Below are 25,507 nucleotides of genomic sequence, written 5' to 3'. Positions count from 1 at the left end.
TTCTCATTCATTTCCAATGGATTGGATCCGTTTTGATCTTCACCCATTTTCTGAGTGTGCCACATTAAATCCTGCAAATGGGTGTTTTGTACATATCCGTCACACAACAGGTACAGTGCATTCGGAAGGTATTCAGACCCCTTGACTTTTTCCCCATTTTGATACGTTACAGCCTTATTCTAAAATGGCTGAAATAACTGTTTTCCCTCATCAATCTACACACAATACCCCATAATGAAAACAGGTTTTTACAAATGTTAGCAAATTTATATATTATTTAAATATGTATTCAGACCCTTTGCTATGAGACTCAAAATTGAGCTCAGGTGCATCCTGTTTCCATTGAGCAATGAGATGTTTCTACAACTTGGAGTCAACCCGTGGTAAATTCAATTGATTGGACATGATTATCTATATGTCTATATAAGCTCCCACAGTTGACAGTGCAAGTCAGGAATTGTCTGTAGAGCTCTGAAACAAGATTGTGGCAAGGTTCAGATCTGGAGAAGGGTACCAAAACATTTATGCAGCATTGAAGGTCCCCAAGAACACAGAGGCCTCCATCATTCTTAAATGGAAGAAGTTTGGAACCACCAAGACTCTTTCTAGAGCTGACTTCCCGGTCAAACGGAGCAATCGGGGGAGAAGGGCCTTGGTCAGGGAGGTGACCAAGAACCTGATGGTCACTCTGACAGAGCTCCAGAGGACCTCTGTGGAGATTTGATAACCTTCCAGAAGGACAACCATCTCTGCAGTATTCCATCAATCAGGCCATTATTGTAGAGCCCGGACTTGAACCCAATTTAACATCTCCAGAGAGACCTGAAAATAGCTGTGCAGAGGGGCTCCCCATCCAACCTGACAGAGCTTGAGAGGATCTGCAGAGAAGAATGAGAGAAACTCCCCATTTACAGTTGTGCAAAACTTGTAGCATCATACCCAAGAAGACTCGAGGCTGTAATCGCTGCCAAAGGTGCATCAACAAAGTACTGAATAAAGGGTCTGACTAAATGTAAATGTGATATCAGGTTTTTAATAAATTTGCAGAACAATTCTAAAAACCTGGTATTGCTTTGTCATTATGGGGTAAAGGTATTGTGTGTAGATTGATGGAGTCAATTTAATCAATTTTAGAATAAGGCTGTAATGTAATATGTGGAAAAAGTCCAGGGATTTGAATACCTTCCGAATGCACTGTAAATACAGAACAACATTAAATAGCTAAGCCACACTCATTACAGAGAACAGTTCTCTGAATGCAGAACTAGTGAGCCGTACAGACATTACAACTGCAGGCAGGCTAACTTTCTAGAGATAGATTTCCTAGTAAACAGCTCTACATTTGCAGCAGCAGCAGTCAGTGACTCAGAGGATTACTCCCAAACCCCTGCAGCTATTTGCATAATGCCACCAATAGCTTAATGATGCGATTACATGCCATTTACCCAGCACCCTGAATGTAATCTTCTGATTCCAAATATTTGTTCACAGTAGGAAACATCTGTATCAAAGGAATAAGACACTGTTGCATCTACAACACAATCAAGCTCAGTAGTCCATAGAGCTTGCGTGCGTGCTTGCGTGCGTGCTAGTGTATGCATTCGTGTGTACCTGCTCTACATGCTTTTACTCTAGAACTGTTTCCCCACTCCTGTCCTCGAGTCCCACTCAGCTGCACACATTTTTGTTGTAGGAGACTGACCGAGTCAAACTTGAATCTAGATCCACTGGTTCAATCTAGTTCTGTTTTCTGAGTAAGCTATCATTTTTCTTTATAAAGTACTGCTACTGTATAATTAAGAAAAGAGGGAGTGTGGTATATGGCCAATATACCACGGTTAAGGGCTGTTCTTTAACACGACGCAACGCAGAGTGCCTGGATACAGACCTTAGCCGTGGTATATTGGTCATGTATCAAACCCCAGATGTGCCTTATTGCTATTATAAAACGCGATATCAACATAAATAAAGCAGTAAAAAAAATGTTTCGTCATACCCGTGGTATATGGTTTGATATACCATGGCTGTCAGCCAATCAGCATTCAGGGCTCTAACCACCCAGTTTATAATACCGTTTAGAGTATAAAAATAGTATTTACTCATGCCTTTGGACATATATGGCAGTGCACTGTGAAATCTGTGTTCATTCATGCATCATCTACTATGTATAATATTACCCAGGTTACTGAATTGGTTAGTGAAAAAACAGAACTCAATGAGAAAGAGCAAGATAATTGAATAATGGCACAAAATCACAACTGAAAATAGCTTGGATGGAACTTTACAAATCCTGCTGTATTGGGGAAAGGGATAACAGTATGCTGGCTTTCCAGTATGATTGGAATTGCCTAGTCTCACAAACCTCTATACAATGGGACAGTTGTTGGTTGAAAAGTGTGAATGAAAACCACCCTGCACTCTGCCAATTCAGGAACTGAATCAAACCTTGTGGCAAAAAGAGATTGAATCTCGACCCTGGGATTTTTCTCATTAGATTGGACCCAAGAGTACTAAGAGTCTGTGATGCACAGTGGGTACATGCATGGCTGCACAGATGATGTGGGATACAACATGGCAGAGGGAATACCAAACACATCCTTGGCTTGCATCTTACGCAACCACTCAATGCCTAGACTGTGCAGTTAAAAATGTGGGTGGCATGTACATCAAGCATTAATCACTACCATCAAAGCCTTTACGAAACGCGCTGGATAAGTCGAGGAGAAATAGAGATGGCATCATGGAGAGAATAATGAGCGGCAAGGACAGAGCTCCCTGAATGAACAGTGAAGCAAGTGGATTGGAAATGTAAGGCTCGTCTTTGACCACAGTGGGTTGGAGTTGAACACATGACGTGACAGATAATTTACTGGCAGTCAATCAATTTGTCATCAAGGGGAACAGAGACCAAAGTATTTTGAAAAATAACTACATGAGGTATAAGTTGTTATAAAACCAGTGGAAGTAGGCCAGTGCATGGAGAACTAGAACTAACCTGAGGGGAAATCGGACTTTTTCCCAACTGTCAGAACATAACTCTCCCCAGAATGGGAATAAAGCACAACATAGGATCCCAGAAGTGAATTACCTCTGGGAATTATTGTATCACCAGAGTTTGTATCAGCACCACTTTTTTAAGGCGATAAATGTTTCTCCCTGCTCTCACTAGTCCCACTGACCACCATTATCACGCTCTCCAGAAGTATGGCTGTGAGAAAAATGACCACGACTGAAGTGAGGATGGGAGAGAGAGAGGAAGGGATAGATTCGACTAGTTAAGTGCAGAATTATTTCAAATCAGAACTTTCGATTGATTCTTTCCACCTTTTGAAAATGATCTCCCTTTTCAAAATAGCATGCAGACATAGTTACATCGAACAGCTCAAATTACATTTCTCAACATGGAAAACAATCATGCTGATATCTTCACCCTTCAAGAGTCCAATCATTGATGATACAGTATCAAACCAGAACACACCCCCTTGGAGCCCTGTTGGCTTTGAGAAATGAAGGAACACTGCATTGACATCTGGATGACGATGAATTGTCAAGAGATGGGTTGATGTTTGGCCAGGCCAATAGCTTCTCAGCCTGACTACAGTGAGTCAGAACAAAGGGATCTCCAGACAGACAGGGTCTACAGGGAATGTCTAGACTCTAAAGAGACCCTGATAGACAGAGCCTCCCCATTTACCCCTGAGCACTTATAATGTATTTACATTCCAGACATCATAAAAAAAGATTGAACACCAGAGGGGGTCAACTGATATAGCGTGGTAGAAACACTGAAACAAAACACTCTTTATGGCATACTAAATGTAGTCAAAGTCAAATGGCTGCATTTACTGTACTAGTACTAGAATTGTTGAATGTGCATTAGCAAGAATCCCTGTGGCCATCATGTAGGCTACTTTTAGGAAACACCACCATCTGTTGGTGTGGGGAGCATGTAAATGGTGACAGAATCATTTGATAACAAAGCTAAACTATTTCGATTTATAGTAAGCATTTAAATTCTAGTTTGTCTGGATACTTCAATATCTTGCAGTACAATCTGAATGACTTGAACCTGAATGACTAGTGAGTTGTTGTTATGTATACACTCACAGAAGATGGGCTCTTTGAAAGAGAAGGGAAGAAAACAACTGTCACAAGGTAAGAAAATGCGTATATATTTATTCACAAAACGTCCTACTTCACTATACATGAACTTGAATAGTCAGTCATCTGAATTCCTATGTCGAGCGCTCATTCTTTTAAACACTTTACAACATACTTTATCTTAGGGAGCAGAGAAAAAGCACCTCTGAAAACGTGTGTGGTGTAACATGACCCTCCAAACAAATGGTATATATGAAACTGTACAGGGGCTTTCTCTACAACTTGAAAGGGTTCTAAAAGAGATGAAAAGCATTCTTCAAATATCAACAATTCTCAAATAAGAGATTGTTCAAACCGAGGCAGTAGGAAAACTTCCTAAACATATGGGCACAACCAACACTGTATACGGAGTACCACTGACAAAGAAATGTGCATTAATATTATTTCAATTAGACATTTCATGGAAATAGAATGTCAAAAGTGGAAGATAAAAGTATTATGTACATTGAGGTAAATTATAATAATAAAACATTAAAAACATTGGTGTGCCGAGAGGAGGTATCGTTTCCTTTTTTTTTTTTGTGATTGTGTTTCAAACTTTGTTTCACTTGCTTTTCAGCAGAACATGTGCTGGACTTTGAACATGGTTCCATATAATATAACAGAAGTCAAACATAGGCACTGGGAGAAATAAGAAGGCTTTCTTCTGCTGGAGCCAGTACTTAATAGCACATACTGCAGCTACTTTACAGCTACTGTGCAATATGTGATATAGATGACCAGGGAATCTTCATATTATCCCTCAAATAGTGTACGTTTCAGAATGGTTTGCTTACCAGAAGCGTATTTTTATTTTATTTTATTCTGTTTCACAATCTGTACTACACAGCAGAGCTTAATATCAATTTTGTGGTTGCATTAGAAGCCCACTACTAAATATGTATTCTTCGCTGCCTGCCTCACTGGTCTTTTTCTCCTTCTGCTAATCAGAGCATCTCATTCAGTACATACCGCCACAGGGCTCTTCTCCTTTAGCAAATGAGTGCTTGAGTTCAGGTCAGCGAGAGGTGACGACCGTAATCATGTATGTGTAATGCTGTAATGCTACATACTGGATTACTGGCAATTGAGGGATTCAATTCCACTCACTGAAAATAATGGGGAGTGCTTCAGAAAGTATTCATACCCCTTGGCTTATTCCACATTTTCATGTTACAGTCCGAATTCAAAATAAGCACTTTGTTTTTTCTCACCTCCCTGACCAATGTAATCCATTTTGAATGCAGGCTGTAACACAAAATATGGAATAAGTCAAAGGGTATGAATACTTTCTGAAGGTACTCTACACACAGACACAAAACACAGTACAATTCACAGCACATTTATAGATGACAGAACAATTGGGAAAGGAAATCTCAAAATGTAGAACAGATTTGAAACTGGGAGGGGGGCAAATGCAAGGTTCCTGGTGAAAGCTAGACTAGCAGATAGTGATCATAGTTAGTGGAGTCCTTGCTGGTAGGGAGTCAGAGGCTGTTTATGTTGCCAATATAAATACCTGGATGTTTCTATGAGAGTCGGAAAAGTAAAAGGCTGCTGATGAGACTGAGGAATGACGTAGAAAATAAAATTGTTGGATGAGTCATGACAACAGTTGCATTTCTTGTTCCACTGTAAAATAATACTTTTTTGGTTTAACATACACTGTATATCGTAGCAGCAATATCCTTCACCTCAAGTCTGACGAATGTTTAAAAAAACACCATGTTGTTTTTCCATCCACAACACTGTTCTGTAATGACCAGTTGACCAATTATGCATTCCATGCATGGCACAATAGTTCAAGGGCGTTTTGATTTGGTTTAAGCAGGTTGATGTAAACTTGCTAAAAGACAAAAACAAATAACACAGTAGCAGATATGAATACAGCATGTACCTCTGGTTTTGCAAAAACAAAAGAAAAAAGAGAACCCTACAGTTCAAATCTAAATGCGATGGCACTTGACAAGCGTTCATCTGACCTCTGCTCACAGTACTTCATAGTCGATTCTATTAGTGTAGATTATATTTTTTTAATGTAATTATGCAGCAATGCTCAGAAGTGCACTTATTGCTACTAAAGAGATATGAAACAATGTCTACCTCAGATGACCTACAGCATTTCCTTGACTCGCTTAATTATCCTTTCTGTGTTCTGTCCTACTGGAAAATAATAAGGGATGTTACATGATCACATCTGTATGTTTAGCAGCATAATGAATCTCCAACTAGTAAAGTAAAATGTTCTGTCTTTCATTCATGCAACAAATGAAAGATAGACTTCAGGACCTGTATAGGTCTCATGGGGCCTTCTCACTGTAAAGGTAGATAGAGCTGTACACAAATCGAAGATATCCAAATGTACATTCTTGTTTGAAATGTTATGCCCCTAGATGTGAAAACTCATTCACATAAAAGCAATACAAATATACAGAAAATAGTGTATATAATGCAGCTCCGGCAATGCTTTCCCTTAAGACCGTCCTGGTTTGATTCCTACTGAGAAGATTGAAAGGTAAACTGGTATCACGGTGTTGCTTAATTGTATTCATTAGTGCACATCGTAGCACTACTCAGTGGAATACAAAAACAAGAAGGTCTTATTGGATAAGTCCAGGTAATCCGTTAGGTGCCTAATGAATTGGACCCGGACGACTTCCACTGCATTTCTTCCTATGGCAGTGGGAGGACCCATTCCGTCAGAGAACCTCCTTGATTCAGAGCACTTCATGGTTATGGTTGAAAGAATGAAGAGTGCTTTGTATAAAATAGAGATATACTATACTGAACAAAAAGATAAATGCAACACGTAAAAGTGTTGGTCGCATGTTTCATGAACTGAAATAAAAGAGCCCCTGCCCAGTCATGTGAAATCCATAGATTAGGGCATAATTCATTTATTTTAATTTACTGATTTCCTTGTATGAACTGTGACTCAGTAAAATCTTTGAAATTGTTGCATGTTGCATTATAATTTTGTTCAGTATATCTATCAGCTTAGGTGTACTCTATGTACACATAGAATGTACACCTGTATACACACACACAAAATACATAGGAATAGAGTACAGCATACACACCCACTCCAGAGGAGGCTGGTGGGAGGAGCTATAGGAGGATGGGCTCATTGCAATGGCTGGAATGGAATTAATGGAAAGGAGCCAAACATGGTTTCCATATGTTTGATAGTTCAATTAATTCCGTTCGAGCCATTACATTGAGTCTCTTATTAGCTCCTCCCACCAGCCTCCTCTGACTGACTCATATTTACACTGTAAGAAATAAATATACAGGTGACAGCCAAAATAAAGGAAACACCAACATAAAAGTGTCTTAATAGGGCGTTGGGCCACAATGAGTCCCAGAGCAGCTTCAATGTGCCTTGGCATAGATTTTACAAGTGTCTGGAACTCAATTGGAGTGATGCGACAATATTCTTCCATGAGAAATTCCATCATTTAGTGGTTTGTTGATGGAGATGGAAAACTCTGTCTCAGGCGCCGCTCCAGAATCTCCCATAACTGTTCAATTAGGTCGAAATCTGGTCACACACTCACAAACCCTTTAAACCCCCTATGCTCCTTCGAGACCCCTCTTTCAAAGGCAGATCTCTTCTACTAGCCATGGCAGTCAAAATAATGGGCAACTGGGCATTTTTATACATGACCCCAAGCATGGTGGGATGTTAATTGGTTCATTTACTCAGGAACCACACCTGTGTTAAAGTACCTGCTTTCAATATACTTTGTATTTACTGTATATTTACTAAGTATATTTACCAATTTGTAAGTCGCTCTGGATAAGAGCGTCTGCTAAATGACTTAAATGTAATGTAAATGTAAAGTGTTTCCTTTATTTTGTCAGTTACCAGTACATAGCAATGAATAAAATATTGCATATTTCACTGCATATTTGACAAGTCTTGATAAAGGTCATATTCAGTTTTCTTGACAAAAGTATACACAATTATGGAACTGGCATCTGTAAAATATATGTTTAAAAGGTACAAGATGTTGAGTGAAAAAAATAAATGCATGAGTAACACTCAATCCTGTTTGAATGAAATGCTTAAATAGACACAGACTGCGGTACTTTGAGAAATAACCAGACAGAGGTATTTGAAAATGTATATTTTCTTTCAATGTAACTAATTTCTTTGATTCTGAATATTTTCTATGGAATTCCTACATGAGGTCCCAATAAAAGTCAAGTAGTGTCTGTTGGGGGTAAGAAAGAAGGGCTTGTTGCAACCAGTCAGGCAAACCAACAGGAGGGTCAGGGGGTTGTGTCTCTGCATCCAGAGTCCAGACAGAGTATTATCCAGGTTATCCACTGGAATCAACCCATGTTTTAATGCCATCTTAGAGGAGAGCAAAGAAACAATCTCTCCAATCAGCCTTAAAGGAAAGAGTCATAGAAGGGTAAACACACCCACCTGATTGTACCATCACCTCCCTCCCTCCTCCTTCAGAGAAAGAGGAGGCGTAGGGGAACAGCACACAGATGGGGACTGAGATTCCAGACATTCAGGTGGCATTGTCTCTAGTTTACATCTTGATACCTTCCTGCTGGCTGAGCTGGGACAGGGACTTCTTGATGCGCAACGCGGTGAGGCGGGCCGCCCCGTTGGAGTACCAGCACTCCCTCATGATCTTAGCCATCACTCGTAAAACCTGGGGAGGGGACAGAGGCAGGGGAGACGGCGTCAACATCACAGGACAGCAATTACACATCCATATTTTGTTTTGCATGTTGTTGAGCACTGAGATATACATATGGATTGGTCTAGCTGCCCCCACCAATCGTAGAGTAAACACCATGACTGTGGCAATTGCAATGTTACAATGTCATTCTTCAAGTGGAAAAAGTAATGTAATCACTGCTGTTGTGAAAGAACTCGAGAGCAAGAGAGAAACAGCAATAGAGACGCTACTCATAGACATGGTGTTAAATCTGCAACCGCAGTCTGAATTAAGACTTAAACCCCTGGTCTTAAACCCCAGCCCAGCAAAGACAATGGAGACACAGAGGAGCGCCAGCGTTCTGACCTTGAAAAGGCTGGTCAGACTTGCAACATCCAGGCCACAGGTCTGAATACCAATCCATTGCATCCCAATTCCTCAATCTCACGAGGGCCGCCGAAGGGCTTTGTCAGTGAGTCTCGTGTTGAATGCAGGGCTGTATTGAGCAGTATGCTCTCTGGCGGATCGGACAGTGAAGACAGACAGGATGTTCTGCTGGTCGCCTCTTAGAGGCTTTTATTTTCAATATTAGGTGCATTATGCATTTGACCTAACTGATTTGAACGAAACACATGTCATATTCTCAGACAATGAATAGGTCCACTGAACCAAACAATACTTAATAGGAAAAAAGGCCCTTCTATTTTTTTGGGGGGGTGGTTGGGACGATTAAAGGCATTAATTAAGATTTTGTACAAGGTGCAGGACATATTGGCTAATAGAATTTGTACAGAAAATAACAAACAGGACCTTGACATAAAGACATAGATGAATCAAATATATTCTCAGTAGCAAATAAACTATTCAGGAAACAACTCTTTGCCTATAACATTTGTATCTTAAAGCATAATTGAGAAATAATTAATCAAAGTCATTTTAGACTCCATAGTATTTCATCTGTAGGTGCTACAAAGTGAAAATTGGTGTAATGAAGATTTATTGCCTGCTCTGTAATATGAGTAGTATTGATTTCAAGAACAATTTTCTAACATTCATTTATGAATATTGAAAAATAACAATGAATATTGAAAATATACTGTTGAACATAGTATACTTTACAGACATATTAAAGTTCCAACGTGGGACCTCAAAAGTTATGGCCCATTTTATTCTGAGAAGTTGGCATAGTAAGCGATGAGACCAATAACAGCCTTCCTTTTACTTGTATCCAATGTGACCCCCCCCCCCCCAAAAAAATTGCTGAGCTCAAACTTGAACGTTGTAAAAATTCTGTGCAACTTCCAGCGCGCGTTTCCTGTGAAGTTTACTGTGAACACTGAGGCTGTACCCGCTTTAAGTTTTAACAGTGATAATGTAGGTTACTGTGGCTATTTAATCATAATGTAGGCCTACTAGAGTGGCCTAAAAACAATGGAGAAAATGCATCATAACATTTTAACATGGAAATAGCTGTTCTATCATTCAGCCTACATTAGCAGCCAATGTGTGGTGTTCAAAGTAGGCCTACATTCCATGAGACTTCTGGACAAAAAACATGCAAGGCTTGACATTAACCCGTTTATCCACTTGCCCTTCAGACCAGGAGGTGACTGAAAATGTTGTGGTGTTTGATGCAAGAAACCACTTTACAAAATAAAATGCATTATTATTCCCATACCATTATTACAGAGAATAAGACACATTATGCTACCGTCTGTCTATTGGCTACTTAGCTTATTAGAGTCTGTCTCAAAATAAAACATTGGAACTTTAAGACAAAAAAAAGCATTTTACCTGACTCACTTTTCAAAGATGGCTATACATCTATACGTTTTGTGCTCTTGTAGGAAGCAATCACTCCCCTAATGATAACTACAAATTATGTATAACTGGGCTAATTTACATTTACATTTGACTAATAACTCACTAACTAGCAAAGGATATGAACAAAATGTGCATACGTGGCCACATGCAGCTCTTGTTTTAATCTCAAAACAAATATATCAATTTACGACCGCTCATGTTGAAAACACTGTCCAGTTCAAAGTAAATGATAACAGATACATATACAGTTGAAGTCAGAAGTTTACATACACCTCCGCCAAATACATTTAAACTCAGTGTTTCACAATTTCTGACATTTAATCCTAGTAAAAATTCCCTGTTTTAGGTCAGTTAGGATTAACACTTTTTTAAAGAATGTGAAATGTCAGAATAATAGTTGAGAGAATGATGTATTTCAGCTTTTCCTTCTTTCATCACATTCCCAGTGAGTCAGAAGTTTACATACACTCAATTAGTATTTGGTAGCATTGCCTTTAAATTGTTTAACTTGGGAAAAATGTTTTGGGTAGCCTTCCACAAGCTTCCCACAATAAGTTGGGTGAATTTTGGTCCATTCCTCCTGACAGAGCTGGTGTAACTGAGTCAGGTTTGTAGGTCTCCTTGCTCACACATGCTTTTTCAGTTCTGCCCACAAACTTTCTATAGGATTGAGGTCAGGGCTTTGTGATGGCCACTCCAATACCTTGACTTTTAAGCCATTTTGCCACAACTTTGGAAGTATGCTTGGGATCATTGTCCCTTTTTTAATGGCGGGTTGGAGCAGTGCTTGCTGATCGGCCCTTCAGGTTATGTCGATATAGGACTCATTTTACTCTGGATATAGATACTTTTGTACCCGTTTCCTCCAGAATCTTTACAAGATCCTTTGCTGTTGTACTGGGATTGATTTGCACTTTTCGCACCAAAGTACGTTCATCTCTAAGAGACAGAACGCATCTCCTTCCTGAGCGGTATGACGGCTGCGTGGTCCCATGGTATTTATACTTGCGTACTATTGTTTGTACAGATGAACGTGGTACCTTCAGGCATTTGGAAATTGCTCCCAAGGATGAACCAGACTTGTGGAGGTCTACCATTTTTTTCTGAGCTCTTGGCTGATTTCTTTTGATTTTCCCATGATGTCAAGCAAAGAGGCACTGAGTTTGAACGTAGGCCTTGAAATACATCCACAGGTACACCTTCAATTGACTGAAATTATGTCAATCAGCCTATCAGAAGCTTCTAACGCAATGACATCCTTTTCTGGAATTTTACAAGCTGTTTAAAGGCACAGTCAACTTAGTGTATGTAAACTTCTGACCCACTGGAATTGTAATACAGTGAATTAGAAGTGAAATAATCTGCCTGTAAACAATTTTTGGAAACATTACTTGTGTCATGCACAAAGTAGATGTCCTAACAGACTTGCCAAAACTATAGTTTGTTCACAATAAATTTGTGGAGTGGTTGAAAAACGAGTTTATGGCTCCAAACTAAGTGTATGTAAACTTCCGACTTCAAAAGGTATGGAAATGGTCTATTTGCATATAGGCAGGGTAGCCTAGTGGTTAGAGCGTTGGACTAATAACCGGAAGGTTGCAAGCAAGTTCAAACCCCCAAGCTGACAATGTTCTGCCCCTGAACAGGCAGTTAACCCACTGTTCCTAGGCAATCATTGAAAATAAGAATTTGTTCTTAACTGACTTGTCTAGTTAAATAAAGGTAAAATAAAAAAAATATTGCAGCTTTGATTGTTTATGCCGCACCGGTCTGTGAGCCGTGTCAATGCAATAGAATCCTACTCCGATGCATTCTGCCTATAACAATATCTCTTGCATAGTTTGTTTTGGTATGTTGCATTATAAGTGGCTAGTATTGTGTTGATTAGATCACAATTGCCAAAGTAATGGAAAAGTTGAGTGTTAACAGGAAAATTGTAGGGCAGTTTGACTCAAAACACAAGCCAAGCTCTACCGCTTACATTTTTTAATTTAAAAAAAAACATGACTTATAACATACCTTATGTAACCTTAACCAATTAAACTCAAGCCGCACCACATTATTTCTGCCTCATGCACAAATTCATGTTATTATTCCTATGAACAGAGAAAGTGAAATATTCCTTGATATTAAAAAAGACCCAAGCTGCTAATAACAACAACTACACAAGCCTATAGATACACGTTCCTACGCATTCATTACTGCTGCAGTGCTTGTTGTAGTGCTGAGTGGAAATAGGAAGAACGCACATTTTAGAATTATAAAAGTGTTGAATACAAAGTGTTGACAGTGCTGAGTAAGAACTTACACCGGAACTCACTCATAACAGCATATCTTTGCTGTATTTGTTGACAGTGTTTCTCTAGTCATGGTTTTAAATGTTTTGAAATCTCAACGTATCAACTTAGTTGTAGCTAACGGTCATTTCGGGCCATCCGTTTGGCCAGCGGTAGGCCTATAGTGCACTTTATTTTATCTTTGGGCCTGCTGGAAAGGTCAAGTTCGTTCCTTCAAACACATGAAATGGTTCAAAATGGCAACAGTTCGCCTACCTGGTGCGCAGGGCAGCTGAATCGGGTGCACCCACTGCCAACAGCGCGAGACTAGGGCTGTTACGGTGACCGTATTACCGCCACACCGGCTGTCATGAGTCATGACTGGCAGTCAAATTCCATGTGAATTCCGCATAGTCACGGTAATTAGGCTTCTCCAAGCTCTGATGCTGCGGATGGTCATTAGTAGCCTGCCAAACTTGCTACCAGGACTCAGCGTTCTATTGTCCCTCTAATCACTGACATCACTGCAAATATAATCAAAAATCGAATCAAACACTTCATGAGAGCCCATGAGCTCATGTTGCGCAACATACAGTGCCATGCGAAAGTATTCGGCCCCCTTGAACTTTGCGAATTTTGCCACATTTCAGGCTTCAAACGTAAAGATGTAAAACTGTATTTTTTTGTGAAGAATCAACAACAAGTGGGACACAATCATGAAGTGGAACGACATTTATTGGATATTTCAAACTTTTTAAACAAATCAAAAACTGAAAAATTGGGCGTGCAAAATTATTCAGCCCCCTTAAGTTAATACTTTGTAGTGCCACCTTTTGCTGCGATTACAGCTGTAAATCGCTTGGGGTATGTCTCTATCAGTTTTGCACATCGAGAGACTGAATTTTTTTCCCATTCCTCCTTGCAAAACAGCGCGAGCTCAGTGAGGTTGGATGGAGAGCATTTGTGATGTAGCTGGCCATACATGATCTTCCGTGGCAAGCGCTGCGGAGACATTCTAATGACATGCCAAAAGCCAGCGCAGTTGGTGTTGGGTGACCATGGCCTCCATACTCTTGCAGTTAGATCTTAGCAAGTATTTCAGTATGGGGCACATGGTGGCACAAGGTGAATCCCAGGATGCGCTGCAGGCATCTTATGTGTAATCGCTCGAGCTGCTTGTTGTGGCAACTGTAATTGACCCAGGCTTCACAGCTGTAAAGAAGTAAGGTGATGCAGACGGCGACTTGTGTGGAGGTGGAGATCCCGGTTTTGGAAGACCCTGCATCTGAGTTTCCTGATGCTTGATCTTATTTTGAATTGAGGTCGATGATGCAATCCTCCGAGAGTATGCTGCCCAGTTATATGAAGGACGGAACAATTGCCATTGATGTGTGTTCAATGGTGAAGACAGGCATGGTGGGTGGAGGGCTTGATCTCCATTGGCAGACCACCTGTCGTGGTGGTGGTGATAGACAGTCCCATCCTGCTAGACCCTCACAGCCGCTACAAGGACGGACTGAAGGGCTTTCAGAGTGTGGGCCACAAGAGCACAGTCATCAGCATACTGCAGCTCAAGAACCTGCTCCATCAAAATGTTGGTGTTTGCTTGGAGCCTCCTGAAGTTCACCGTAACACCGTTGCTGTCTTCAAGCTCTTTGTGGAAAAGCTGGGTGACATATAGGAGGAAGATGTTAAATAGTACCTGTGCCAGCACACACCCCTGCCTCACACCGATGCTTACTCCAAAGGGCACTGACTCTTGCCCTCCTATGGCCACCCGAGCCATCAAATCATCATGGAACTGGCAAAGGACGTTGACAAATTTGTCTGGACAGCCACATTTGAGTAGAATGCCCCATAGTAGTTCCCTGCTCACAGTGTTGAAGGCCTTGGAGAGGTCGACGAAGGCCATGAAATGGTCCGGATGTTCAAGGCACTTCTCCTGGAGTTGCCGTACTGTGAATATCATGTTGACTGTACTCCTGTCCTTTCTGAAACCGCATTTTGACTCTGGCAGCAGTTCCTCTGTGATGTTGTTCACCAGCCTGTGTAGCATCACCTTGGACAGGACCTTGCCGGCAACAGCCAGAAGGGCTATCCCCTGACTGTTGTCGCCAATTGTTCTTATAGATGGTGACAATGTTTTTATCCTGCCGCTGTTGGGGGACGACATCCCAAACCTCAGTGATGTGCTGGTGGAGTATTCTGGTGCAGAAATAACTTCCCTTCTTAAGTAGCTCTGCCAGGATGCTGTCAGCACCAGGAGTCTTGTTTTTCTTGAGGGAACAGATAGCTGATAACACCTCTTGGAAAGTTTGAAAATGGTTGAGGTCTTGAATGGGCAGTTCTTTCAGGATGGAGTGGTCTGTAGGAGAATGCTGATTGAGTAGTGCTTCAAAGTGGTCAGCCCACCTCATCAGGATCTGGTTTTGGTCCTTCAAGAGAGTCAGACCATCAGCTGTTCATGGTGGTGATTGAGCAACTTCTAGTGCCATAGATATCTTTAGTTGAGTTGTAGAAATTGTGCATGTCGTTTTTGTCTGCATAAAGGTGGATTTCCTGTGCCTTATTCTTCCACCATTCATTTTTTTCAGAGTGTGCAAGATTGTTTGCGCAATGCATGCCATTGCTTGCAAAGGGTAGCAGATGTGGGACTGTTGAGAATAGCCCTGTATGCTTTATGCATATTATCCAGTAAGGCTGTGATGGTGTCAGAGATTGGGTAGAAGGCTGTTCTTAATTGCCAGTCCCACACCGTGCTTATGTTGTCCACCTGGAGGGTAACCTTTCCAGTAGAAGGTGTAACCTTCTCCCTCTTATTTCTGGGAACCTTCATCCGGGAACTTGGTCTCACTCAGGGCAGCAATGTCAATGTTGTAGCACCACAGTTATGCAGCAATCAAAGCTGTTCTCCGATGGGGTCTATTGATATTATCGTCAGTGTCCAAAAGAGTTCCGATGTTCTTTCTCGCTAGTTTTAGGGGAATTATTTTCTTTAGCATTTTTCGACCGCTGAGTGGAACTCCCGATAGGTGCGCTAGTCTATCCAGGATGGAGTGAGTGGAACTCCCGATAGGTGCGCTAGTCTATCCAGGATGGAGTGAGTGGAACTCCCGATAGGTGCACTAGTCTATCCAGGATGGAGTGAGTGGAACTCCCGATAGGTGCGCTAGTCTATCCAGGATGGAGTGAGTGGAACTCCCGATAGGTGCGCTGGTCTATCCAGGATGGAGTGAGTGGAACTCCCGATAGGTGCGCTGGTCTATCCAGGATGGAGTGAGTGGAACTCCCGATAGGTGCGCTGGTCTATCCAGGATGGAGTGAGTGGAACTCCCGATAGGTGCGCTAGTCTATCCAGGATGGAGTGAGTGGAACTCCCGATAGGTGCGCTGGTCTATCCAGGATGGAGTGAGTGGAACTCCCGATAGGTGCGCTGGTCTATCCAGGATGGAGTGAGTGGAACTCCCGATAGGTGCGCTGGTCTATCCAGGATGGAGTGAGTGGAACTCCCGATAGGTGCGCTGGTCTATCCAGGATGGAGTGAGTGGAACTCCCGATAGGTGCGCTAGTCTATCCAGGATGGAGTGAGTGGAACTCCCGATAGGTGCGCTGGTCTATCCAGGATGGAGTGAGTGGAACTCCCGATGGGTGCGCTAGTCTATCCAGGATGGAGTGAGTGGGCAATTTTTAGGCCACCTTTTCTAGGCCCCAGCTGGGGTGAGCAGTGTGGCTCCTAAACAGGGCTGCTCAGTCACACAGGGGTCTGCCGAGAGCAGCTGCCACTCAAGTCACAGCTGCTGGCGACCATAATAGCCCTGTGCGGCTGGCACTGATTAAGGGCTCCCGGTGCATTTACTCCTGCCCCCGTCACCAGACACCCCAACGTTGCCAGACTTTAGTCCGGTTTCCGGTTGATGGCTTCACCGAGGCCAGAAGTGGATACCTGCGCAAAGGAAGTTATTTAAAGTGCCGCTGAGGGTGCACAATCCCCAACAGTACTACTTCACTGTAGGAAGGTGAAATTCCAGTGGCAAGGGGGAAACCCAGGATGACCAGTATCTTCCACAGCTGCCCGAGCCCCAGTCTGTCAGCGTCCGCCTATCACGCACCGCCAGCACGCTGCTTTTCTCTCAGGGTGTTCTCCCCTAGCCTTTGTCGTACCAGATGTGGGACAGTGGTTGATAGCTGCAAGGACGTGTCCGCAAAGAGGTGGGCCTGTACAGATGCATCTCTGGGGCCCACTGCTGCTCTGAGATCCCCTGCCAGTTAGCCTGGAGTTTCAAGACAACCAGTAAACGTGTGCCGCCGCGAGGAGGCCCGACAGGAGTCTTGGTCATGGAGAGGCTTTGTACCAACAAGGGGAGACTTGTGCATGAAGCTGCTCCCCAATTCACTACAAGGGCTAGCCGGCGACAGCGAGCTGTAAGCAAGAGTATGCAAGCACATGGTAAGCGGGCATGCAACTAACCTCTACCTAGGCACTACTGCACTAGATGCATCACATGCACGCTGCGGTTGCCTGCCAGTACACGCACACAAAAAAACAAAATTAACATAGATTGTGCCATTATACAATACATAGCCTACTGCATATATGCATGGCAGAAAAACATAAATCAAAACTGATTTAAGATGTCTTGATACATAATTCATTGGTCTTGCCTGAGTGTGTACTGTTCTTATGCATCCTGGATGGACTGGTTACCTTATGCTACGCTTCAAAATGTATATCCATGAGTCTGGGAGTGAACGTATAGCCCTAGGCGATGCTGTTGGTTCATTGATTGTGCATTGTGTATTACAGATAGCCTACAATTAGTGAATTTGTATTTGATTTTGAATAGCCTGGTTATAGGGAATTTTTATATTTTCATAATTAATTGGGTGACACATTACCTTTAGCTATACAGAATCTCTCACTACCATGCGTTTCCATCTCTTCCTCTCTCCTTTATTCCATTCTCAAGTGTGCAGACAGGCTGTCAACAGTTTAGTGAAATATGTTTAGTTGCGAAACATTACTAAATCGACCCGAATAGATTTCACTTGGTTTCCCAAATTAAGCACTGGGTAGCTGCAAGAACAAAATTGGAGAGCCCATGGCATACAGAGTTTGGGTGGAATATCACCTGTCGGGCAGCCAAAGCATACTCATTAAACAGTGGTTGATGAGTGAAAAAAGTGTTCTTGTATTTATTTATCAGCGGCTCATATTAAGCACATGCTCCACTATAAAACTGAAGTAACCTACAAAATAGACCAACGTCCCATATTCGAGTGCATACAGATGACATGTATTTGTTCCCCTGCGATAATGGCCAATTCTAAACCACGACAAATTTAGCATATTAGTAAAGACAAGATTCAATTGAGAATAGTCTGATGAGTGAAAATACAAATCACTTGATGAGAAAACAGCAGTGCAGCCTGAGGAAAGAAAAAGCGCAAGGTATTTGCTGCTTCATCAAATCATCAATAGCCTAGTCACACCTTGCAGCCCATATACTGTATGTCTTGATTTCTAAGACATTCTATGGTTTGTATCATTCACAACTAAAGATTCCAAATAAATCCAAATCTAGCATAAAGGACCTGTCTCAAGTGTGATTGCTTTTACACAATATAGCCACGTCATACAGTGCATTCGGAAAGTATTCAGACCCCCTTTACTTTTTCCACATTTTGTTACATTGCAGCCTCATTCAAAAATGGATTAAATTACATTTTTTACTCAATCTACACACAATACCCCATAATGACAAAGTGATAACATTATTTACATAAGTATTCAGAACCTGTGCTATGATAATCGAAATTGAGCTCAGGTACAACCTGGTTTCCATTGATCATCCTTGAGATGTTTATACAACTTCATTGGAGTCCCGCTGTGGTAAATTCAATTGATTTGACATGATTTGGAAAGGCACACACCTGTCTATGTAAGGTCCCACAGTTGACAGTGCATCTCAGATCAAAAACCAAGGCATGAGGTCGAAGGAATTGTCCATAGAGCTCCGAAACAGGATTGCATCACGGCACAGATCTGGGGACGGGTACCAAAAAATGTCTGCAGCATTGAACATCCCCAAGAACACAGTGGCCTCCATCATTCTTAAATGAAAGAAGTTTGAAACCACCAAGACTCTTCCTAGAGCTGGCCGCACTTCCAAACTGAGCAATCAGGGGGAAAGGGCCTTTGTCAGGGGGTGACAAAGAACCCAATGGTCACTCTGACAGAGCTCCCGGGTACCACTGTGGAGATGGGAGAATCTTCCAGAAGGACAACCATCTCTGCAGCACTCCACAAATCAGACCTTTATGGTAGTGTCCATACGGAAGCCACTCCTCAGTAAAAGGCACAGGACAGCCCGTTTGGAGTTTGCCAAAAGGCACCAAAGGACTCAGACCATGAGACAAGATTATCTGGTCTGATGAAACCAAGATTGCCTGGTTTCCTCCAGTGTCGCGTCTGGAGGAAACCAGGGACCGCTCATCACCTATCCAATACCATCCCTATGGTGAAGCATGGTGGTGGCAGCATCATTCTGTGGGGATGTTTTTCCAATGGTAGGGACTGGAGGGATAGTCAAGATTGAGGGGAATGATGAACGGAGCAAAGTACCAAGAGATCCTTGATGAAAACCTGCTCCAGAGAGTTGAGGACCTCAGACTGGAGCGAAGATTCACCTTTCAACACAGATGTGGCTTCGGGACAAGTCTTAATGTCCTTGAGCGGCCCAGCCAGAACCTGGGCTTGAACCCGATTGAACATCTCTGGAGAAACCTGAAAATCATCCAACTGGACAGAGCTTGAGAGGATCTGCAGAGAAGAATGGGAGAAACTCTCCAAATACAGATGTGCCAAGCTATTAGTGTCATACCCAAGAAGACTCAAGGCTATAATCGCTGCCAAAGGTGCATCAAAAAAAGTACTGAGTAAAGGGTCGGAATACTTACAGTACCAGTCAAAAGTTTGGACAGACCTACTCATTCATGGTTTTTATTTCATTGTAATGTTTTACTATTTTCTACATTGTAGAATAATTTTGAAGACATCACAACTATGAAGTAACACATATAGAATCATGTAGTCATCAAAAAAGTGTTTGAAGAATCTAAAATATATTTTATTTGTCTAAGTAACCACGCTTTGCCTAAATGACAGCTTTGAACACTCTTGGCATCCTTTCAACCAGCTTCATGAGGTAGTCATCTGGAAAGCTTTTCCAACAGTCTTGAAGGAGTTCCACACATTTGCTGAGCACTTGTTGGCATCTTAATCTTCTCTCTGAGGTCCAACTCATCCCAAAACATCTCAATTGGGTTGATGTCAGGTGATTGTGGAGGCCAGGTCATCTGTTACAGCACTCCATCACTCAAATCACTCAAAAACATCACTCAAAAACAAATGATAATCCCACTAAGCACAAACCAGATGGGATGGTTTATCACGGAAGATTGTGATAGCCATGCTGGTTAAGTGTGCCTTGAATTCTAAATAAATCACTGACAGCGTCACCAGCAAAGCATCTGTAAGAATATTTTAAGACATAACGCAGAGGACTAAAAGGTCAAGAGGGAATTAACGATCAATGGAAATAGTTGTTTTTCTGCAATAGGGAATGAATGATTAATGGGTTAAAGACATGGGAGGAATTTCAGTCCGGGACTGATAGCTACATGTGGCAAGTTCTCATTGGTCCAAATTGTCTATACATTCAGCCTGAAACGGGATACATTGGCCAGATATTATTGCCAGGAATTCAAATTGGTCAACCACAGGCTAGGGTTGGGGGTTATAAATTACATCATGCCCCTTTGTTCTGTGGAGAATCAGTGAGGACAGGGAAGAATGACCATCTACTTCCCAGCATAACAACTATGATTTGTTCGCTTTGAATAAAGCTATTTTCTCCCCGATTTGCTTTGGGGTCTGTTATTGATGAATAACATCAACTGATAACACATCCCCACACCATCACACCTCCTTCTCCATGCTTCACTGTGGGAACCACACATGCAGAGGTCATCAGTTCACCTACTCTGCATCTCACAAAGACAAGGTGGTTGGAAACAAAAATCTCAAATTTGGAGTCATTAGACCAAAGGAAATATTTTCACCAGTCTAATGTCCATTGCTTGTGTTTATTGGCCCAATCAAGTCTCTTCTTCTTATTGGTGTCCTTTAGTAGTGGTTTCTTTTCATGAAGGCCTGATTCACATAGTCTCCTCTGAACAGTTGATACTTTTTCCAACCTACACTCAAATTTTAAATGATGCACTCAATACAGACAGGAAAAATATAATGTTATTAGTTTAAGCACACCGTCTATAAAAAAATCTAATAATGGATTTATTGTGATGGTGTATATTTAATGATTTATTAGACTTTTAAAAAAATAGCGATGTTCCAAAGGCACGCATCAGCGGCTTGTATGTGTCGAGGCCTGGAGATGCGTGTTTGTTATTTAATGGTCAATTATCGGGAGACCGGCAGACTTTTGCATGACAAAATTTCATGACTGCTACAGCCACACCTGAGACAAAAAAAAAATAGTAATACAAGTCTTTATCGTTGTTTTTTTTACAGGACTGTTTGGCGATCGACTAGGAATGCCTTGAAGATAAACTGGTTGGTGACCACTGCTCTAGAAAGTTGAGTGAAGTTCAGTGTAATGATTCTCCCATGGGCTGATATATTTCTACGGGGCAATCCCGGGGGAGCTGCACGGCAGTCGGGGCTACTGCGCACGCAGCTTAGAGGGAACATTGCTTGTATCATCGCACATACTACAAATCACCAACAGAGGGCAACAATTTTGAATCCATTTTCCCATTCACTCTATTGGTAATGCTTACCGTTTGGATCACACCTGTAACATTTGCAGAGATCCCCCTCTGGAACTTTGAGATTCCCGTAGAGTATATTATGTTCACCAAAAAAAATATCCAAATAAATTGGATATCTTCAATATTCATGCTTATTTTTAAATATTAATTTAAGAATTGTTATTGAAATAAAAAATACTCATATTACAGAGCAAGCAGTAAAGCTTTGTAGCACCTACAGATGAAACATTATGGAGTCTTAAAGGAGGTCATAAATATGCCAATTGATTGTTTATAGATACAAATGTCAATAATCCTTCCTCCATAAGGACCATTCTATGGATTTACATTTTGTGAAAATCCATAAAATCATGGTCTTTTTTTGTGACCTGGTTTCATGAGGAATCACTCTATGGCTCTACTATTGCCAACTTGTTAACTGCCCAACCTGCTCTCTCTCAGGATAAGGCCAAATTAGCACCTAAATACACTTTCCAGGAACCCCTTTCCATTAGGAATGTTTCAAACAATAGGTAAAAAATACATTTTTAACCATAACTTCTTATTCTTACTTCTTACCAATAAATATTCCTCATTGACTCTTCAAATTTTTGTCATGAAAACCACAGGTATGACAAAACATACATTTGTACTGCTCTAATTATGTTGGTAACCAGTTTATAATAGCAATAAGGCACCTCCGGAGTTTGTGATATATGGCCAATATACCACGGCTAAGGGCTGTGTCCTGGCACTCCGCGTTGGGTCGTGCATAAAAACACCCCTTAGCCGTGGTATATTGGCCATTATACAACACCTCCTTGGGCCTTATTGCTTAACTATAGACTATTGCACCATACTGAATCTTCCCAGATCCTTCGTCTGCACTTATGGACTGCCCTCTTCAATTCGAAACAAAGGTTTTCAATGAGGTTCAAGTCTGGACACTGAGTTGCCATTGCAATACGTTGATTGTGGTCAATTAAGTTGTTTAAAGATTTATCGCTTGGAACGCCAGGGTAGTGGGTTCGATTCCCGGGATCACCCATACGTAGAATGTATGCACACATGACTGTAAGTCGCTTTGGATAAAAGCGTCTGCTAAATGGCATATATTATTATTATTATTATATTATTATGTATGGGAAATACATGGTATACACTGTCCAACGAAATCCTTACTTGCAGGTTCCTTCGACAATGCAACAATAAGAAATAAAATGTAAACAAAGTAAAATGGCTCAGTAGAATAGAATAAACATTTTAGTATCAGTATAATACAGGAAGGCACAATTTCTAATCCAATATTTGACACACTTTGGGGACGGGGGGGGGATTAGGGGGCAAGTGTTTATATTGAGCAGTATTTAGAAATCATAATGAGAGTCTGGTAGCAGCAGTTGTGTCACGTCTGCTCCTGCTCCTCCACGCCAGAATACTAACCACCGGTCCTGGGATTCATCATTACGCACACCTGTGAATCATTATGATTCACACCTGTACTCCATAACCTTCATAATTTCCTCCCCTTTATGTCCTTCTCCTGTTGGTATTGTTCTTGTGTTGTTTTGTTGTTTTATTAAAACATTTCACCTGCACCTGCTTCCGACTCACTGCCCCCATCATTACAAGTTGTGATGTGTATGTGTGTGTGTGTAGCATACGTTTATATGTGGGTATGTGCTAAGGTGTGTTGAGTCAGTGTAGGTGGTCAGTCTAGTTCAAGTGTTCAGCAGTTTGATGGCTTGTAGATAGAAACTTTCTCTGACCCTGTTGGTATCAGACCTCATGCTCTGATACCATCTGCCCGACGGTAAGGGAGAGAGAACAGCTCGTGCTGGGGTTTCTAGGGTCCTTGATGGTACTGCGGGCTTTCCTCGGGTGTCCTGGATGGGTGGGAGCATGGTCCCAGTGATATACTGGGCCGTCTTCACAACCCACTTGAGGGCCTTGCAGTTGTGGAAGGAGCAATTCCCATACCAGGTCGCGAAGCAACCGGTCAGGACCTTCTCGATGGTGCAGCAGTAGTATTTGGAGAAAACCTGGGATGGCATGCCAAATTTCTTCAGCTGCCTTAGGACATAGAAATGCTGTTGCGGCCTCTTGACAAGAGTGGTTGTGTTATTGGTCCATGTCAAGTCCTCAGCGATGTGTACACCGAGGAATTTAAAATTGCAGACTCTCTACCGCAGTCCTGTTGATACGGATGGGGCCATGTTCCCTCCTCTGCTTCCTGAAGTCAATAATCAATTTCTTTGTTTTGCAGATGTTGAGGGAGGTTGTCCTGGCACTACAATGCCAGTTCACTTACTTCCTCCCTATAGGCTGACTCGTCATTGATGGTTATCAGGCCGACAATCGCGGTGCCGTCAGCAAACTTGATGGACTAGGTGTCGTGCAAAGCCACGCAGGCGTGGGTGAACAGGGAGAACAGCAGAGGGTTGAGGACACACCCCTGGGAGTAGTTGTGGAGGAGGTGTTGTTGCCAATGATCACATCCTGTGGTCTGCCTGTCTGAAACACCAGGATCCAGTTGCAGAGTGTGGTGTCCAGACCCAGATCTCTGAGCTTGGTGTCAAGCCTGGTGTCAATACCCTCTGCCTTTTTTTAAGGTATCTCCGATCAACAGACGCATATCTGTATTCCCAGTCATGTGAAATCCATAGATTAGGGCCTAATGAATTTATTACAATTGATTGATTTTCTTATATGAACTGTAACTCAGTAAAATCTTGGAAATTGTTGTGTTTAAATTTTTGTTTGGTGTAGTAGAATTAAGTGTTCGTGACGAGCTGGAACAAAAATCTGTAAACTCCTGTCTATTAAATGTGCACTCATGTACTGAACAAGTTTATGAATGTTAGAGGTTCATCTCCGGGATATCCCTCACTTGGGAATTACTTCTTCAACAATAGACTGTGTTTTAAGGACTCACAGATAGAGGAAAACCAATAAAAATGTTAACATTTATTCAAAGTCTTGATGTCCACATGTTTCTAGTTTAGAGGCTTGGGCATCTGGTGACTGCAGTTAATCTGTCTATTCCCCTGCAAGGAGAGACAAAGTCACCAATAATATTACAATTCATTCTATTGAACATTTATTCCTGTTTGATATGGATTTATATTGGATATGTTATCCTGTTATCACATGCCAGTATTTGTTTGGTATCCAATGGATTTAGCTTACATTAGGATGAAGTAACCTAGGCCTTCTAATCTAGTTAGATGGCATCATATTACCTTTCAATATTAGTTACCAACAAACGTAAGCATGTTATATTGAACATCTGTGTCATGTAATAATATGCAAGGGTGTGATAGTTGTATGAATCAAAATTCAAGACTACTCATTAGAAAAAAACATCAGCTCTAATGCAATATTAGCTTCACAGTGAAACTCCACTATTCTGGCTATTGATCATTCTTAAACAGTCAGTAAAAAAGCTTATTTAGCTATCACAAAAAAATCAGTCTAAGATATCATGGAATCTTACCAGTCACATCCACAACGATGAAGCTGCAGACCAAGCAATATGCGAGAGGAGGACCCTATACCGTAGGATAATTATCCTGGTTGGTGTCAATTTCATTCATGAACAGGTACTGAGGATATCAATTCTGTTACTTGTTATTCGTATCAGATATTTCCATGTTGGGCTAGGTCACTGAATAGCTAGTTGCTCATGCTGCTACAGTGGCTACAAACATCTCACCCCTCGTGAAATGTGAATGGTTTATCACGTGATGCTGCCTT

The 25,507-nt window shown here is 41.6% G+C and overlaps 1 protein-coding gene across 1 annotated transcript in view; it reads right to left on the bottom strand.

The window, feature by feature from the left end:
* Positions 1-4,151: 4,151 nt before the first annotated feature.
* The window catches only part of LOC124041809 (TGF-beta receptor type-1-like), an 85,992-nt gene continuing 64,636 nt past the window's right edge, over positions 4,152-25,507 (bottom strand). The window contains exon 9 of the mRNA XM_046359856.1: positions 4,152-8,813. Within this exon, the coding sequence (XP_046215812.1) occupies positions 8,688-8,813 (126 nt within the window). The 3' untranslated portion in view covers positions 4,152-8,687. The remainder of the gene's footprint in view (positions 8,814-25,507) is intronic.

Source organism: Oncorhynchus gorbuscha, linkage group LG08 (genome assembly GCF_021184085.1).
Source record: "Oncorhynchus gorbuscha isolate QuinsamMale2020 ecotype Even-year linkage group LG08, OgorEven_v1.0, whole genome shotgun sequence".
NCBI lineage: Eukaryota > Metazoa > Chordata > Actinopteri > Salmoniformes > Salmonidae > Oncorhynchus > Oncorhynchus gorbuscha.
Note: the sequence above shows the minus strand (reverse complement) of the source record. Positions and strands in the feature narration are given on the sequence as shown.